This window comes from Rhynchophorus ferrugineus, unplaced genomic scaffold (genome assembly GCF_030347505.1).
Source record: "Rhynchophorus ferrugineus isolate W39M unplaced genomic scaffold, kcgeb_rfMv2 rfM4, whole genome shotgun sequence".
NCBI lineage: Eukaryota > Metazoa > Arthropoda > Insecta > Coleoptera > Curculionidae > Rhynchophorus > Rhynchophorus ferrugineus.
The window spans coordinates 61,035,125-61,049,289 of NW_027472583.1; the positions used below are offsets into that span (position 1 = coordinate 61,035,125).

At 31.8% G+C, this 14,165-nt stretch overlaps 2 protein-coding genes across 6 annotated transcripts; one reads left to right on the plus strand and one right to left on the minus strand.

Moving 5' to 3' along the window:
- The first annotated feature begins 117 nt into the window (after positions 1-117).
- bisc (TM2 domain-containing protein 1 biscotti) lies at positions 118-2,944 on the plus strand. 4 transcript variants are annotated; one of them, XM_076401732.1, is made up of 4 exons: positions 118-438; positions 491-572; positions 629-915; positions 1,202-1,340. In XM_076401732.1, the coding sequence occupies exons 1-3, from the start codon at positions 237-239 to the stop codon at positions 903-905; spliced, it is 561 nt and encodes a 186-aa protein (XP_076257847.1). In that variant the 5' UTR covers positions 118-236; the 3' UTR covers positions 906-915; positions 1,202-1,340. The 4 variants fall into 4 exon arrangements, with proteins under 4 accessions (XP_076257847.1, XP_076257848.1, XP_076257845.1 ...); XM_076401733.1 differs by lacking the exon at positions 1,202-1,340 and having other exon boundaries at positions 119-438; positions 629-965; XM_076401730.1 differs by lacking the exons at positions 118-438; positions 491-572 and having other exon boundaries at positions 776-915; positions 1,202-2,944.
- Positions 2,945-3,659: 715 nt separating this feature from the next.
- Positions 3,660-4,641, minus strand: LOC143194935 (protein mono-ADP-ribosyltransferase PARP12-like). Of its 2 annotated transcripts, XM_076401735.1 has the most exons (3): positions 4,560-4,641; positions 4,370-4,488; positions 3,660-4,314 (listed from the first exon to the last, which is right to left on the minus strand). In XM_076401735.1, exons 2-3 carry the CDS (start codon positions 4,416-4,418, stop codon positions 3,758-3,760), a joined length of 606 nt encoding a protein of 201 aa, XP_076257850.1. In that variant the 5' UTR covers positions 4,419-4,488; positions 4,560-4,641; the 3' UTR covers positions 3,660-3,757. The 2 variants fall into 2 exon arrangements, with proteins under 2 accessions (XP_076257850.1, XP_076257849.1); XM_076401734.1 differs by lacking the exon at positions 4,560-4,641 and having other exon boundaries at positions 4,370-4,512.
- Positions 4,642-14,165: the final 9,524 nt, after the last annotated feature.

The following is a 14,165-nucleotide window of genomic DNA, read 5'->3' on the forward strand; positions in this document are numbered from 1 at the left end:
TTTATTCCAATCTATGCTAATATATGAAAGTATTGCAGGTTGCATATATGAAAATATAGATAATATGAAAGTAGTTTGAACAAATATCAAGTTTGAACAAATCATATGATTATCCAATTGTTTCTTGTATATGTGTGTTCAATTTTTAGATCAAGTTTTGACTTATGACACGATCTTAATCCTACTAGAATTTTTGATTTAAACTAAGTTTATCACAGTATCATATTTATCTATTGATGAATAATATAAAATCTGTACTGTTTATTTTTATTTGTGCTGTAAAACTTAGTTTCGAAAATGAAGCTAATCAATCAGCCTATATCGTTGATTGTAATAAATTACGAATGGGGCAGTATTTATGCCCTGATCCAACATATGAATTAATAGATTCAAAGACACAACAGATTAAAGGATGTACAAAGGAGAATAAAGCAAAGAGTATGTAGAGTAAATAATAGATGAAATTACATGACTACTGTAATTTTTTTAGTTCGTTGTATTGCAGTAGATGGTCTTAAATGTTCTGAAACTCAAAATAGAACTTTCACTAAAAAAGTACCTTGTAAGTGGACGTAAGTTTATTTACTCATATGGAAAAATTAGGCATAGTTAATTAATGCAATTTTAGGAATGGCTATCACTTTGATACCGCTCTTTTGTTATCAATTTTCTTGGGAATGTTTGGTATAGATCGTTTTTATTTAGGATATCCCGCAATAGGAGTTGCTAAGTTCTGTACTTTTGGATTCATGTTTTTTGGACAACTAGTAGATATAATTTTAATAGCTACTCAAAATCTCGGACCAGCGGATGGATCAGCCTATATTCTTCCATATTATGGTCCAGGGGTCGAAGTTATAAAAAGTGATAATACAACTTTTAAGTTAAGACAAGACGACTGGTAAATTAATTAATGTGAGTTAAAAGCTACATGCATATAATTTTAAATAAAAAAATACATATTTTTTCTGTTTTTAATATATCACTTTTCTGTATATCCTAAAATAGAAAAACTATCAAAATATTTTGAATAATCTAACCTACAAAAACTCAAATGTCAATAACCTGAACCTACGTAAACTTTCTATTTTCTGGAAATGAAACAGCAATTTAGTTCGTTATTTTTATAGTGTGAGTTTTTATATAATGTTCTTTTTTGTAAGTTGCTTTCACATTACAGAATTATCTTTTTTCTTTTCAGACATAAAATGGATGACCATTCTCGAACTATTATTCACATAGATATCGATTGCTTTTACGCCCAAGTAGAGATGGTAAAAAATCCAAGTTTAGTGCATCAACCCTTGGGTATCAAACAAAAAAATATTGTCGTAACGAGCAACTATTTAGCTAGGGAATATGGTGTGACTAAGTGCATGTTGATATCAGAAGCCAAGAAAGTTTGTCCTAATTTGGTGTTAGTAAATGGAGAGGATTTGTATGACTACAGACAATATTCATACAAAGTAACACAACTCTTACAAAACTACACAGACTTGGTAGAAAGACTTGGACTTGACGAAAATTATCTTGATGTCACAAAGCTTGTTACAGAAAAACAGAACTCAATTAACAACGGGAATTTGGTGGGTTACTTCTATGGAAATACGGATTTATTGTGTGAGTGCGGATGTACGGAAAGACTTAAGGTTGGGACGCAAATTGCGCAAGAAATAAGAGATCTCATATACAAAGAATTAAAATTAACTACATGTGCTGGTATCGCTCAAAACAAATTGTTAGCGAAAATCGTTTGTACCAAAAACAAACCAAATAAACAAACCGTCGTGTTTCCTAATAGCGTAAATGAATTAATGTTGGACTTAAACTTAGTGAAAAACATACCATATATCGGGAACGCCACCGTGGAGCAATTATCGAATTTTAACGTCAAAACCGTTGAAGAATTACAAAATTGTGACGTAAATGAGCTGGCAAAAGTATTCGGTATCGAAAAAGCCAAAAATATGTTGGATTTTAGCTTCGGCCGTGATACAGCGCCAGTGAAAAAGACGGGTAAACCTCAGAGCATTGGCTTGGAAGACAGTTGCAGGGCGATCACTGCCGAAAGAGAGATAGAGTCGAAACTACAACAACTACTGTTGCGATTGATGGTTCTCGTTAAGGAGGACGGAAGAATACCAAAGACGATAAAACTAACTGTGAGGAAGTTCAACAATTCCAATCCCCAAAGCGCAACTCGCGAAACTAGGCAGTGCAACGTCAACACCGCCTTGTTTAAGGATTTAGAGTTGACCGAGGCCAACCAGGCTAAGTTGATGAAAATCATCATGACTTTGTTCAGGAAGGTGGTGGATATTAAGAGGAGTTTCCACATTACTTTGCTGGGGCTATCTTTTACGAAATTCGTGGAGAAACTCAGTGTGAGAAACACTCTGGTCAGTTTCCTGACGAAAGATATCGAGGTGCAGTCGTTTATCGACATTGCGAATCAGAATTCTCGTTCTCCAGTTCGCGAGGCGTCCACGTCGTCTTACGCGTATTACGACAACGTCGACTCGCCGGAGTCCCTGGCCAAACGCGGCAGGTTCTTCGTAGCGGATCGTATCGCGGAATTCAGTGATTCCCCCATTAAACTGGGGGTGGCCACGTTGAGGCTCAACTCGACGGAATCCCCCATGGATCTGGGCGAGAAGACCGTCCCATGCCCGCCAGACAACGATGAAGAGGTCTTCCGAGCGCTACCCAACGACCTACAGACAGAAGTGTGGGAGGATTATCGGAGAAAACGGGAACGGACAATCGGAAATTCGAAATCGTTCAAGAGATCCAAGCCGAACAGTATCTTGAATTATCTTAATAAGGAGAAATAAAATTCGGTATTGTATAGATATATTTGTACATTCATACATATTTTTTTACTGTATTACTAAATGTTATTAATACCATATATTTTTTAATAAAACACCTTATTTTATTGGTATTCAACTTTATTTAAATGTAACACATTCTAACATTCAAGGATCAAACATTTGTTATTTTCATGACAATTCAAACCATCTCACAAAGGAAAATGATGTTCCAATTGAACGATTTGGTATGTAAATTAAATTTAAATTTAATGTTAACTTTCAGTTTCAGTGACGTTCAGTTGTTCCCATCTAACATTTAGCACTTAATTGTAAAATCAAGAAAATCAGCCACAACGTCAGTATCGTTAGCCAACTCTGTAAACTAATGCCAACTAATGTGATTGGAGCAATTAAAAAAAATGACCGATGTCAGAAAAACTGATCAACAAAAGAATAAATGTTCCATCTTACGTCTCTTTGACTGAGGCACATATAGGGACTATAGATATATTACTCTATAATAGTAATTAGGCAAAAAGTGAGAAGAATCTTGATGCCCGAATCTTGCCTCTGTCCAGTTAACATTTGCTCCGATTTCATTAAAGGAGATTTGGTTTGAAAACAACATTACATATTCCAACACTGTTTTTTGTTAGCTTTTTGACAAAAAAATTAAATTTCAATTAATTGGGAATCTAACTTATAAGTCTTCAAAAAATACAAGGCTGTTTAATATGTGGGAGAGGTCATTAATATACACACTTAATAACAGGAGTATTAGAAGGGGAAAAGAAGAGAATCAGGAATCAGCTAAGGGATTTATATGTGAGGTGATAAAATTTCAAATTACTACTAATTATTATATATTTAAGTATCAGTATACATACTTTCTTATTATTAACTGTATTAATGCTGAAAATTAATCTGGCAAAAAGTAAATTATTTTAGTAGTATACAACATATTTTGGATTAAATTCAGCGTCATTGAATTTAACATAAACTTTTCTGTCAGATCTAATGGAGGTATCATAACCTTTTGGTGGTACCCTTGTCTGACTATGGCCACAGAAAGTTGTTTTACAAAGAACATCAGCTACTATTATTATGCTACTCCCACGAGAGTTGGTAAAAAAATTTGCAAAATAAGACGATTTTGTGAAATTGACTCCAAACCCATGTTTGTGGCCCCTACTTAAGCCACTTAGCCTCCAATTGAAATTATTTTCGCATATTCCTTGCACACATCCCTCTTTCGTAGCGTGGAGCATTTCTATAGTATAGTTGTCATTGTACATAAATCTTTTCTTCAACAAGAAGGCCATAGTGTTAAACTGATTTAAAATTTTGTCAATTTTAATTATATTGTAACCTATCATATTTTTTACGCTTATATATTCTGCGGATTGGCTATCCAGAGTTTTATATTTAACGACGTGAGGGCCATTTTCAAATAAATCAAATAAGTCTTCATTCTTTATCACTTTTTGTTTAAGCGGACTATCTTACAGGAAAAGAAATGATTAATATAGAGAATAAAATATTATTTATGAACATACCATTAAGATCTAAACGAGAAAATTTTAATAAATCATTACAAGTCGCCATTTCTTACAACACTACATAGACTCCAGAAATAACTCTAATGGTCTCCATATTCTCTGCAGCACTAAAATCACTAAACAGAAGAATACTTTGTGACTAAAATGGAAATCATGGGAAGTACCTATAATATATGTATATAATTACCTTGGTTTTTTGTTTTATATATGACGGATGTGATATCGGATGTTGATATTAATTAAAAAAAAAATTAAATTCCTAATTATATTTTCTTATAACAATTATAACTCCTAACACAAAAAAATGGGTTTTGAGATTATTAAATGACATTGCGTAGATAACAAATTTTTTAATATTAAGAAGAAGAAACTTAATGAATGTTATGCCAACATAAATAACCACAACTTTAAGAAGAGGGTTCTCAATTATTTGGAAATTGGTATCCATTTTTTATGATTTGATTTTGTTAATCTCGGATACGTATGTCGAAAAATATATATCCATATTTTTTCAATAAAATTAAATATACTTCTTAAACATTACGAAAAACATTTATTTTTAATAAACCTTTTACATTAGTACTTAATTTTAAATAATTAGAATACTTTTGATGTTTTTCTGGATAGCCGACACTAGGGATGCAGAAAAAATATCCATATATCGATATTTTTTTAGGCTAATTAATATTTTTATTTTTTATTAAAAAAATCGATATTTTTAGACTTATTGCAAAAAAATATCGGTATAGTTATATGGTCATTTATGTCCACCCAAACAACTTACTAACCTTTAGACTTAAGAATAGCTAACACAGCATAATTTTACTATAAATGTAAAGGCAGAATGCCTAGATTTCAGTCTCGCCTATCCGTTTGTACTGTACGTGTTTAAGCATAATAAGTCCCGCCTATTCCTCTGTATTGTGCATATCAGTGTAGTTAAGTCTCGCTTATTGTAGTCTTAATCATTGTATTGTATTGTAACAATTGTTGTAAACCTCTTCATTATTATTTTTGAAATAAAGTTTGTTTTTTTTAAAGACATTCTGAGTTTCAAACTTAATTGGCGCAGTCGGTAGGATACTTCCGGAATATCATATAGTTCGCTGTGAATTGTGATCACCGTTTGTATCTACAATTAAGAAGAAAGAACCACCACTCAACGTTGTTACTTCAATTGGAAGGCGGACTCCTGCTTTGGAACTGGACAAAGAATCCCAACCATTAGCAGTTAGCATAAGGAACCAGGACAACTTGGCGTAGCTAGTGTCCAAGGCGTATAGCAGACCAGTCGAGAAGTGAATTCTCCTCGCAGACGGCTTCTACTATTACGACATCAGGAGCAATCCAGAGACGAATACATTACTGTAAGTCACTTATTGGTATAATCCTGATTAATTAAGAAACAAGAAGAATAATAATTATTGAATTGAAAATCTTGATATTTATATACTATTTATATAACAATTATTGTAAAAAAGGAAATCCAAGGACAACTTATTCATTAAAAGTTGTATCCCATTGGTGCATTCCATATAATTTCATTGATATTTATATACGATTTATATAACAATTATTGTAAAAAAGGAAATCCAAGGACAACTTATTCAATAAAAGTTGTATCCCATTGGTGCATTCCATATAATTTCATTGATATTTATATACTATTTTTATATAGCAAATATTGTAAAAGGAAATCCAAGGATAACTTACCAAGCTAAGTTATATCCTATTGGTATATTCCATATATATATTGTAATTTCATTATTTTTATAAACTAGTTGTATGAAAAGATTTACGAAAAAATTAGAGGGAATAACATACCCAACTATTAGAAACAGAAACAGAGAAAGCTCCGACGAAAGTTTAGAAAATATTTATTCACACCTAATTAACTTTTTTGATACCGATATGGCAGAATCATTAAGATCAACTGTTCAGTTATTGAAAACATTCGACGGAACTTCATCTAAATTAGATAGCTTTATTAACCAAATAGACACATTTTATGCTCGATATTATACGAATGATCAATCCCAACAAGAATATGTGCTGTTAGCAATCAAATCAAAAATAATTGGTGAAGCTGAAGATTTCATACTTACACGTCCCGATCTAATTTCTTGGGATCAAATTAAAATTGCTCTTCAACAAAAATTCAGTGACCCAATAACTAGATGTAACTTACAACAACAGCTCATCTTCTTGGTGAGAAACAAAAACGAACCATGCTTAGATTATATTCAAAGATTGAAATCCATTAATACTCAAATTAATACTAAGATTTGTACAGAAGTGCAAAACTTAGAAGCACGAAACATCTTAATCAAACAAAACGAATTAACAGCTACACAAAATTTACTTGCTAATATATCGAACGAGTTAAGAACTTTATTGATCGTACAAAATCCGCAAAATTTAGATTCCGCGATTGATATTATTACTAATTATGAAATATTATCAAGTCAAGACAGATTTAAGAATAATTTTACACAGAATTTTGAGTCAAAAAGTCAAAACATTAATTTAAAACGTAACTTGTTCCTTAAACAAAATATGACAACATATCCAAAAAATCAATTCCCTAGTCAACCAATACCCATTAGACCACAACCGGTTAAAACATATTTTCCCCCAGCCTATGCAACATTTGGCAAAAACTTCCAAAAAACTCAAACTCCTCACGTTAAAAGTCAATATCCAAAACCCATGTCAGGCGTTAGTATAACTCCACGACAACCACAACATTTTAATACCAATCAAAATCATTTCAAAAATCAATACCCTCCAGGTCAACAAAGATTTAAGATAGAAGAATTAACTCACGTCGAAAGAAACTTACCAGAGTCATCCTCAGAATCAAACGACTCTGAAATGAATGATCCACCTAATGATTATCCTTTCCCTTATGATGACCAAAATCCAGAATTTTTATATCCAAATGAAGAAGAACAAAATTACTACGTAAACTTTCCCCCCGAATTAGTAGATAACGAAAATTTTTGTTCACAAGCTTCGGAAAATCATGTCTCCAATTAAATACCTTTCAAGTCAACCAACTTCCTTATATCTATATCCCAAATTTAGACTTAAAATTATTAATTGACACAGGTTCTCATGCCTCTCTGCTTAGACCTTCTATAGCCGAACATTATTTCCCAGAAACAATCAAACCTCATATAACAACACTCCACACTTGTACAGGCAGTCAAAAAGCATTTTCAAAAGCCAGAATTCCTCTATTTCTTAGTTTAGGAATATCCCAATCAGTCAATTTCGTATTATATTCTTTCCATGATTACTTTGATGGAATATTAGGAATCAAAGACCTCAAAAGATTAAACCTAAATATTAATCTAGAACAAAACCTATTATATAATGACTATCTCAGAATACCATTCTATTTTCGCGAAGACTTCAGTACATTCATTGTAGAAATTCCTCCTAATACAATAAAGAACACAAGATTATTCACCAATCTTCCTGAAGAATCTTCTTGGTATATCCATGAATATAAAACTGACCAACTAACCATTCAACCCACTATCGTAACAATTAAAAATAACTCTTTCTGCGTGGATATTAAAAATCCAACTAATAAACATCAATCAATTAGGTACTCGATAACAGAACATCCCCAAATGAGTCCATTTAACGAAAATAACTTTGAAATTTATAACTTTGATATTGGAACTAATAATAATTATTATAAATCAAACGAAATTAGCGACAAATTAAATTTAAAGGAACTAATTAGACATTCTCATTTAAACCACGAAGAACAAAACAGTCTATTCAAATTATTACAAAAGTACCGTCACGTTTTACATAAAACTGGAGATAAACTGACATTCACGAACGAAGTAAAACATAAGATCAAAACCACTGACGAAATTCCAGTGCGTGCTAAAACATACAGATATCCCTATGTCCATAAGAATGAAATAGAAAAACAAATCGCAGAAATGCTTGAAAATAAAATCATACAACCATCAAGCTCACCTTGGAGTTCTCCCGTATGGATAGTGCCCAAAAAACTAGACGCATCAGGACAAAGAAAATGGCGCTTAGTAATTGATTACAGAAAACTTAACGAAAAGACCATCGACGATCGATACCCCATCCCGAACATTTCCGACATTCTCGATAAGTTAGGACGAGCACAATATTTTACAACTTTAGATCTTGCTAGCGGTTTTCACCAAATCGAAATGGACCCAGAATCAATTCAAAAAACTGCTTTTAACGTAGAACATGGTCACTACGAATATCTACGAATGCCATTTGGTCTAAAAAACGCACCCGCTACTTTCCAGCGTACAATGGATAACGTATTACGTGGTCTACAAGGAAAAATATGTTTAGTATACATGGACGACATAATTATCTTCTCAACTTCCCTACAAGAACATTTGGAATCTTTAAGAAAAGTCTTCGATCGCTTAACCTCCTATAATCTAAAAATACAGTTAGACAAATCTGAATTTTTAAAGAAATCAGTAGAATTTCTTGGACATGTAATTACTCCAGAAGGAATTAAACCAAATCCTAAAAAGGTATCCGCAATAAAAAATTTTGAAATCCCGAAAACTCCTAAAGAAATAAAATCTTTCCTCGGATTAATAGGATACTATCGAAAATTTATTAAGAACTTTGCAAAAATCACAAAACCTCTCACACAATGTTTAAAGAAAAACTCCAAAGTTAATCACGATAGAGCTTTTATAGAAGCATTCGAAACATGTAAGAATATTCTTATGAATGATCCTATTCTTCAACACCCAGATTTTCAAAAACCCTTTATCTTAACAACAGATGCTTCGAACTTTGCTATTGGTGCTGTATTATCTCAAGGCACAATTGGAAACGATTTACCTATTGCATACGCTAGTCGAACCTTAAGCACAACGGAATGCAATTACTCCACTATAGAGAAAGAACTATTAGCCATAGTTTGGGCAACCAAATACTTCCGCCCTTATCTTTTCGGTAGGAAATTCTCAATAGTAACTGATCACAAACCTCTTCAATGGCTATTTTCTATTAAAGAACCTAACTCAAAATTAGTACGATGGAGATTGAAACTCCATGAATTCGACTTTACCATACATTATAAAAAAGGAAAGCAAAATCTAAACGCTGACGCTCTTTCCCGTCCTCCTCTTAAACATTCAATTGAAATACATCCTGTAGAAATACCCAAACCTCCTTTAACTCATATCTCAGAAATAAGTGATAGACCAGATGTAAATACTGAAGATCAATACCTATGGCTTGATCGAGTAAAACACTTTTTCGAAACGCAAGAACAAATACCAGTCTTTGAGAAACCAAAAAAGATAAACAATAATAATAGTGAATATGAAATTTGGAACAAAAACTGGATGAATATAGAATACTCAGAAAAAATTCGAGAAATTAAAGGAAATCTCTTCGAACAATCAACAGATTACTCATTAGCGCACTGTGTTGCAGCTGACCTTCGAATGAATAAAGGAATAGCGTGCATATTTAAGCACAAATATAAAAATCAGAAGGAACTATTAGAGAAAAAGGCCAAAGAAGGAGAAATACTTATATGGCCAGATCAAAAAGAATCCCGTAACATATATTATCTAATTACAAAACGAAAATCGGAAGACAAACCAACGTACGAACTTCTATGGAAAACATTAGTCCTTATGAGCGAACATATAAAAGAAAATCACATTCGAAAATTAGCCATCCCAAGATTAGGATGTGGCCTTGACCATCTAGATTGGAAAAAAGTAAAATCTATGATAGAATACATATTTGAAAATATAAGCATTGACATACTTGTATGTAATTTGGAAGAACCAATGATATCGATAAAAGAAAAGCCTAAGATCAAAATCATTTCAGACATACAAATTAGACCACCCTACAGTAAATCAAATATTCAAGAGAAATCGCAAAACTCCAATGAATCAAATATCCCTGAAAATGCTCAAGATAATATTTCAGAATCCGATACGATACACACCTCTTTGGAAAATCCTATACTTGGTGCTCCGTATGTGAATAAAAGCATCAACACTTTCAAAAACCAAATCGTTTTTAAATGGACAAATAAGATTAAACCATACGTGGTAAAACAAAACTTGTTTAACGAAAAGAAAAGAATATTTATATTTGTAAATGAAAATCCCACTACGGAAGAAATTCAAAATTTAATTATAAGTTATCTACCTCCAGATACATATTGTCTACACTTCCCATTTAAAGAATTGGAACCACTCATTCTTCGAGTATTCGCAGAAACTTTCAAAAACAATGCTTACAAATTAACTATATCAAACACTCTATTAGAAGATGTAACCAACCCTGATAAACAGAAGGAAATTATCGAAAAATACCACAAGACAAAGACATCTCACAGAGGTATTACAGAAAATATAAAAAATATAAAGCAAACATATTATTGGCCAAGCTTAGAACGAGATGTAATAGACTATATAAAAACATGTGAAACATGCCAGAAGAGTAAATATGAAAGACACCCGTACAAAGTAATTTACAAACCTACACCTATCGGTTCTAAACCCTTTGAACATATATACATGGATATATATACCATATCATCTCAAAAATTCCTAACGATTATAGATAACTTTTCCAAATTTGCCTCTGCTTTTCCTCTAAACGATAACTCGATAGAGATATGTCAAAATCTAATCAAATTCTTTTCTCAACATGGCACTCCAAATATTATTACCACCGACAATGGCACTTCTTTCAAAAATAACCTCCTACAAGAATTATGTAAACTTTACCAGATAGAAATTCACTTTACTACTCCCTATAACCCGAATTCAAACTCACCAATTGAACGATTTCATTCCACATTAAAAGAAAGCTTAGTTGCATTAAAGGACGAGCATCGTTCTAAAACAATCCAAGAACTAGTAGACATTGCCCTCTTAAACTATAACAATAGTATACATTCATCGCATGACTACACACCGTTTCAAATAATTAAAGGAAATTTAAATTACCAATTAAATTTCAATAGAAGTCTAAATCAAATGCAGACAGATTACATATTTGATCTATCTAATATCTTCAAAGAACTGAACGAACATATACACTCTAAATTAAATGCAAGAAAAGCAACCACTTTAGCTAAATTAAATAAAAATCGAGAAAACGACCCCGAAATACCAGAAGGCACAGAACAATTAATTCAAACTCCCCATAGGCTACCCACGAAAAATCTCAATCCAAAATTTATCAAAACTAAGTTTACTAATCAACGACATCCAAAAGACGTTAAAAGAGTTAATTAACCAATCATTTCCAGATAAAATCCCTATAAACAATCCTCTTCTTTATAAGTTACATGTAGGAACAATACAACATAGAAACCTAAGACAAATCAAGATAATATACTATGATGGGTAATCTTTCTGTAACGATGTCAATGACAACGCTTACTACACACTTTATCCTAACAATGGACAATATAGAAAGTAATTTGCGTATCATATCAGAATTATGTAACAATATACAAACCGCAATCAACTTTGCTGAGACCGGTACCCTACATCACAGCATAATAAAAATCACAGACCTAAATAAAATTATCTTACAGATAAATCCCAAGGCGCGAATCCCATTCGATAACATAATCAAATATTATGAAACAGCACACGCTGACGTTCTAATAAAAAAATAGTTTAATCATATTTCATGTTGCGATCCCGTTAATCTCGGACATACCATATACATTATACCACCTTTTTGCTATACCGATTCAAAATCATATTGTATCTATTAAAAATCCTTTCCTTTTATTAAATAAGAATGATTATTTTAATACCCCAGAAAATTGCATTAAAATCGAAGAAATAATATTATGCTCAAAATTTAACTTGAATAAAGATGAAAAATGTATAGTCCAAACTATTAATGCTGAATTCGATCATTGTCCCATGATACCCATATTATATAATCAAACTAGTGTAAGACAACTGCAAGATAACTCCATCATAATTATACCAGCACTTGAAGAAAGAATATCACTATTTTGTCCGAAACAAAATTCTATTGAAATAGTCAAAGAACCTTCAATTATTTTCCCAAAAACATGTAAGGTTAATGTTAAAAATGAACATTACGATTCTCAAAAAATCAATGTAATTAATCTACGGCTTAAATTGCCATCCATAAAAATTAACACTGGTTTATTCCAACAAAATAAACCTGTAAAATTAAAATCAATAAATTTAGAAACACTGCATAATGATATAAAAGCTGTTGATTCCCTATCAATTCATCCTCTCCACTCTTTTAATGTAGGAGAAGGAATTTCAATTTTAACTATAATTATTATATGTATTGTATTTGTAACTTTAGGAATATATATGTACTTTAAATATATTAAAAAGGACGATGTAAAAATGAGCATAAAACTAGACCCACTCGAGAATGCCACCCCATTCTCTCATACTTAAGGAGGGAGGAGTTATATGGTCATTTATGTCCACCCAAACAACTTACTAACCTTTAGACTTAAGAATAGCTAACACAGCATAATTTTACTATAAATGTAAAGGCAGAATGCCTAGATTTCAGTCTCGCCTATCCGTTTGTACTGTACGTGTTTAAGCATAATAAGTCCCGCCTATTCCTCTGTATTGTGCATATCAGTGTAGTTAAGTCTCGCTTATTGTAGTCTTAATCATTGTATTGTATTGTAACAATTGTTGTAAACCTCTTCATTATTATTTTTGAAATAAAGTTTGTTTTTTTTAAAGACATTCTGAGTTTCAAACTTAATTGTATATCAACATTTTTTTGGTGACCAATAGACTTAATCTGGGACTTATTCAAATGGGATTAGAAAGTGGGGTAATGTATTTTTAAATATTAAAAATAACGTAAATATTGCTCGGTTAATTAACATAATGAGTAGCACTAGCATCTACTGAGGTATATAACATATTTAGTGTTAAATTCAGCACCATCGAATTTAACATAAACCTTTTTGTCATGTCTAACAGATGTATCATAATGATGAGGTGGTACTCTTGTGAGAGAATTGCCCATGAAAGTATTCTTACAAAGTACATCAGCTAATATTATTGCCTTAGTGCCCCAATTGGCGGTAAAGTTTTGTGCAAATTTAATTGATGTTGTAAAATTTACTCCATATCCATGTTTATGGCCTCTACTTTTCCCACTTAGCCTCCAGATAAAATTTTTTTCGCATATACCTGACACATATTGTTTTTTTGTGCCATGAAACATCATTTTGCTATGACCATTGTATAAAAGCTGCTTTTTTAATAAAAAGGCCATGGTATTAAACGAATTTGAAACTTTATCAATTATAATTACTGGGCCATTTATTCGCCTTTGTAATTTTTCGTATTCTGACGAGTTTGTATCCAAAGTCTCATATTTAACGATTTTATTATTGTTCTCAAACAAATTAAATAATTCCTTATTTATTTTCACTTTGTGCTTGGTGGGGTTTTCTGCGTTGTCTTAAAGGTAAATAAATTGTTAATATAGATACATTAAATATTTCACATAAACCTACCGTTAAGATTTAATCTACCAAATCTTAAACTAAGTAAATCAAAAGCTTATCTATGATCAATAGGGGAAGCCATTTTCTATAAGACAAATTTGATGATTAAGGGAAGTACAGAACTGTTATGTTTATGCATCAGTTATGGGAAAGCTATCGAAATTCATAAAATATTCGATAGTTGGAATGAAAACGTGCATGTTGAACAGATGCATTTCTTTTCCTGCTAGGTTTCGA

Bases quoted from the DNA above. Each gene is read 5' to 3' on its own strand.
- bisc (XM_076401730.1), top strand. From the start codon at position 1,209: ATGGATGACCATTCTCGAACTATTATTCACATAGATATCGATTGCTTT.
- LOC143194935 (XM_076401735.1), bottom strand. From the start codon at position 4,418: ATGGCGACTTGTAATGATTTATTAAAATTTTCTCGTTTAGATCTTAAT. The intron at 4,315-4,369 runs GTATGTTCATAA...TTTTCCTGTAAG, and splicing joins TTCTCGTTTAGATCTTAATG to ATAGTCCGCTTAAACAAAAA.